This window comes from Propithecus coquereli, unplaced genomic scaffold, assembly GCF_000956105.1.
Source record: "Propithecus coquereli isolate 6110/MARCELLA unplaced genomic scaffold, Pcoq_1.0 Scaffold89, whole genome shotgun sequence".
NCBI classification, from domain to species: Eukaryota; Metazoa; Chordata; class Mammalia; order Primates; family Indriidae; genus Propithecus; species Propithecus coquereli.
In genome coordinates this window covers 3,667,100-3,671,043 of record NW_012155173.1, presented here as the reverse complement: position 1 = coordinate 3,671,043, position 3,944 = coordinate 3,667,100, and the positions used below count along the sequence as shown (strand labels likewise).

Genomic DNA, 3,944 nt, shown 5'->3' with positions numbered 1-3,944 from the left:
AGAAAAATCAAGTGCTCAGAAACCCACAAAAATTGCAGAGGGATACAGCCAAAAACTCAAAGAAACCAGGTCTAGGTGACTGGCTGCTGGAGAACCCCAGCTGATAGCTGAGTTGCACCTAGAATGTACACTTCATGCTCTAGGGATGTTTTCAAACAGTGCTCTTCTGGGCCATGAGTGTCCTAGAGGAGCCTCAGAGGCCACCATGGGGACAAAGGCCCCACTCGTATCTCTTTTACATTTTGCACGGGGCCTCTGTGTCAATTTTCATCTAAGAAAGGGAGTTCTGTTGCTAAAAAAAGATTTCAAATTTTTTTAAAACAATGATCTATGTGATCAAGTATCAACAAAGAGCTTTTAACAAGGAGGTACTAGTGTCTTTTTGTAAATAAAATTTTATTGGAACATGGCCATGCCCATTCATTTACACTGTCTATGGCTGCTTTTGTGCTGCAACAGCAGAGTTGAGTAATTGCAGCAAAGACCACGTACCCTGCAAAGCCTGAAATATCTACCATCTGTTCCCTCTATAGGAGAAGTTTGCTGATCCCTGGTCTGTATGGTCTGGTCTACACAATCCCTTGAACCTTTGAAATACACTGAATTACAAACACTAAGCCCTATACATTACCCCAAAAGGAGGAATCAAGACTGTAAGTACAGTAAAGGTGAAGGGGAGATCAGGAGCAGGTTCCTTGAGAGGATGGTTCTACCAACTCAGTCCATGGTCAGAAGCAGAACAAAGGTGTTACGGACCAAATGTTTGTGTCTCCAAAATTCATATGTTGAAGCCCTAAAGCCCCAGTGTGATAGTGTTAGGAGGTGGGGTCTTTGGGAGGTGATTAGGTCATGAGGGTAGAACCCTCATGAATGAGAGCAGAACCCTTATAAAACAGACCCCAGAGAGCTCTCCCGCCTTCCTTCCTCCATGTGAGGATACAATGAGAAAACAGCAGTCTGCAGCTGAGAAGAGGGCCCTCACCAGAGCCAACCTTGCTGGCCAGTACCCTGATCCTGAACTTCCCAGCTTCCAGAACTGTAAGAAATAAATTTCTGTGATTTATAAGCCACCCATTTCCATGGCATTCTGTTGTAGCAGCCCAAATGGACTAAGACAAAAGGCCTGACACAATGGGCCAGGGGTCACATTAAAGGGAAACAAAGCAGACTTACGCAATCACAAATTTTGTACTTACACAAAAATATCAGAACAGGGGGTTAGGTACTCTTAGGCCTCTGTACAACTCAAAGCAGAAGAGTCTTTGAAGTGGCCCTGCCTCAGGATTGAGTTTGAAAGAAACAATAGGCAATTTAAACCTAACTTGCACTGACACACAACCCCAGTGACACACAGCCTGCAGGAAATGGCAAGTCGTATAATTAAGTGGTCATTTTTAAAATAAAAATAGCTTCTCCCCAATCGCCAACACTTTCAACAACCACAGCTTTCTCTAGTGATAAACAATACTCTGAATGACCAGTTTTGGCCCTAATGAGATCTCTTTTCATCAGAGAAATATTCGATTGTCACCACACTCCGCTTCCTAAGGCAAGAGAGCAAACTGTTGTTTAAATTGGGCCATGTATAAAATGCTTAGTAAAGCTTAAAGCTCAGCTTACCTTGAGAAAACTTATTCGCCACAACTGAAGTCTTCTCGGTCTCACTATCTTGCTTCTGCTCTCGTGAGAAGAAGGACTTTTCAGATGTTTCATAATCAGACAATGCGTGAGTGGCTGAAGGCTCAGGAGATTCGGGTAGAATATGTTGGTAGGTTAAGTTGTCTTCCTCAATCCTTAACCATTGGGATCGAAAGATAAATCATTTCCCATGCTAAAATCCTAAGCCAGGACCATGACTTAAGAACACTTAAGATTACTTCACCTTTTGTAACTTCCCCATGCTTGCAACTTCAGTCAGCCCTTGTGTTTCTCTATAGCATTAAGCAATGACATTCTAAAAACAAAAAGGGCTCAGTGGGCTTGAGTCGGGAGCCAATGAAGGGGACTGGGGGGTTGTGCCTGTCCCACAGTCCGGCTTATAGGGGCGGGGCCCCGAGAGAAGGTCTGCTTCAATGGCAGCTGTTTACCAGGTGCCCACTCTGTACCGGGCATTTGAGATCGAACTCGGCCTCCCAGAACCCCATGAGGTCGGGATCACTATCCTCATTTAGAGCCGGAGAGACCGAAGCTCATCATAAACTTGTCCCTGTCTCACAGCTTGTAAGTGGCACGGTTCAGATTTGAACCAGGCCTATCTGTCTCCAAGGCCCCAGGAGAACACGGAACCCAGCCCAAAACCATGAGGTGGCCTTATGGACTTAAAAATCTTAAAACCCTCATCGTCCCCAAACAAGTCCCAATATCATTATTGCGGTAATCATCTGGTTATTAACCTGTATTTCCCAAGGAGCACCTAAACCCTGGAAAAAAATAAACTGAATGCTATGAAAACCCATGTGAATCTCCATTATAGATAAGCTCCTTAATTTAAGCTTTTTTCTGCCACTTTTTCCTATTACATCTTGTCAGTGGCCACAGTCTCATTATTCACATTATTCATGATCTCAGACAAGAGCAAAGGACTCCAAAGCTGCAATGCATTCATTAACAGGTAAACACCAGATGCAACTTCGCCCAGACAGCGTGATGGATGCACAGGCTCGCTGCTGGCTTGCAAAAGCGCGGAATGGGCCAAGGGCACCCATTTAATTAGCTTAGGAGTGACCCATGTGAGTGCTAAGCCTATAGCTGAAAAAGGCAGAACTGAAGGAAAGGAAACAAATCTGTCAGAAATGGAAAGGGTGACACATTGGTTGAGGAGAGCTAAAAGAGGTTTCCTGCCTCCCTCCAACCCATTCTCTAAGCAACCACAGAAGTCTTCCAAAATGGAAAATCTGATCATGTCTAGTCCTAGCTTACCTTCTTTCAAAGACTCCCCTCTTCCTGGACTTTTAACACAGCATCTGAGGACCAACCCAGTGGTGCCTGGCCTGCCTCTCCAGCCTTGACCCTCTATGCACCAGCCACGCTGCTCAAAGGGGCCATGTCTCTGTCTCAGGCAAGGACACTCTCCCAAGAACCCCTGGACCCTTCAACTCCCACCCTTTAAATCTCAGCTAAGAATGTCCCCACTCTGGGAAGCCTTCCTTGACCTCTCCATAGCCAGCCAGGGGGATGTGATCTGTTATTATAAGGGTGGAAATGGATAGTTGAATTGGGGGGGATCTTTGACAGTATTGCAATGAGAGAGGAATTTAAGTTTCTTTTACATTTATAGAAGCCCTGATTAAAATGTCCTCCAGTGAGCTGTGATACCCCTGCCTGCCCACTCTAATGATGCTGATGGCGTTTGCAATGCCAATAAAATCTCAAATTCTGCACCCCAGACTGGTCTCTGTTTCTTTATTTTATCCCCAGAAGCCCAAAGGGCCACATCTCCAAAGAGGAGGAAAGTACCGAGCAGCATTAAAAGCATTCAGAACCTATAACCAGTAAACAGAGGAGGACAAGACCCTGGCATCTTCAGTTGGCCATAAAGGCAACCTAAGAACCTAAGAATGTTCATTCCGTGAACATTTTCTGAGCTCCAACTAAATTCCTGATACTTGGAGCTGGAATGGATAGAGAGATATTCGAGACGTAGTCTTTGACCCTCAAAACAAATGGGATAACAATAAGAGCACGTGCATTAGAGTATAACAGATTCAAGTTCAAATCCCAGCTCTGCCTCTAATGGCAAGTATGCAATTGTGACCCACAGTCTCCTCATCCTAAAATAGTTACTTATAACCCTGTAGGGTGAGAAGTAATAAATGTGAAATGCCTAGGGCAGCTGCTGGCACACACCAATACCCAGCTAATGCTAGCTAGCTCCTTTCCTCTTTTGAGGAATAGTAGGAATACAAAGATAAATGTAGAGAGCATTACAACACCACGTGATATTA

At 44.6% G+C, this 3,944-nt stretch overlaps 1 protein-coding gene across 1 annotated transcript in view; it reads right to left on the bottom strand.

Moving 5' to 3' along the window:
• CDK5RAP2 (CDK5 regulatory subunit associated protein 2) overlaps window positions 1–3,944 on the bottom strand; it is a 194,998-nt gene that overhangs the window by 33,271 nt on the left and 157,783 nt on the right. Inside the window, 2 exon segments of the mRNA XM_012664386.1 lie at window positions 1,621–1,793; window positions 2,520–2,763. Of these exon segments, the coding sequence (XP_012519840.1) occupies window positions 1,621–1,793; window positions 2,520–2,763 (417 nt within the window).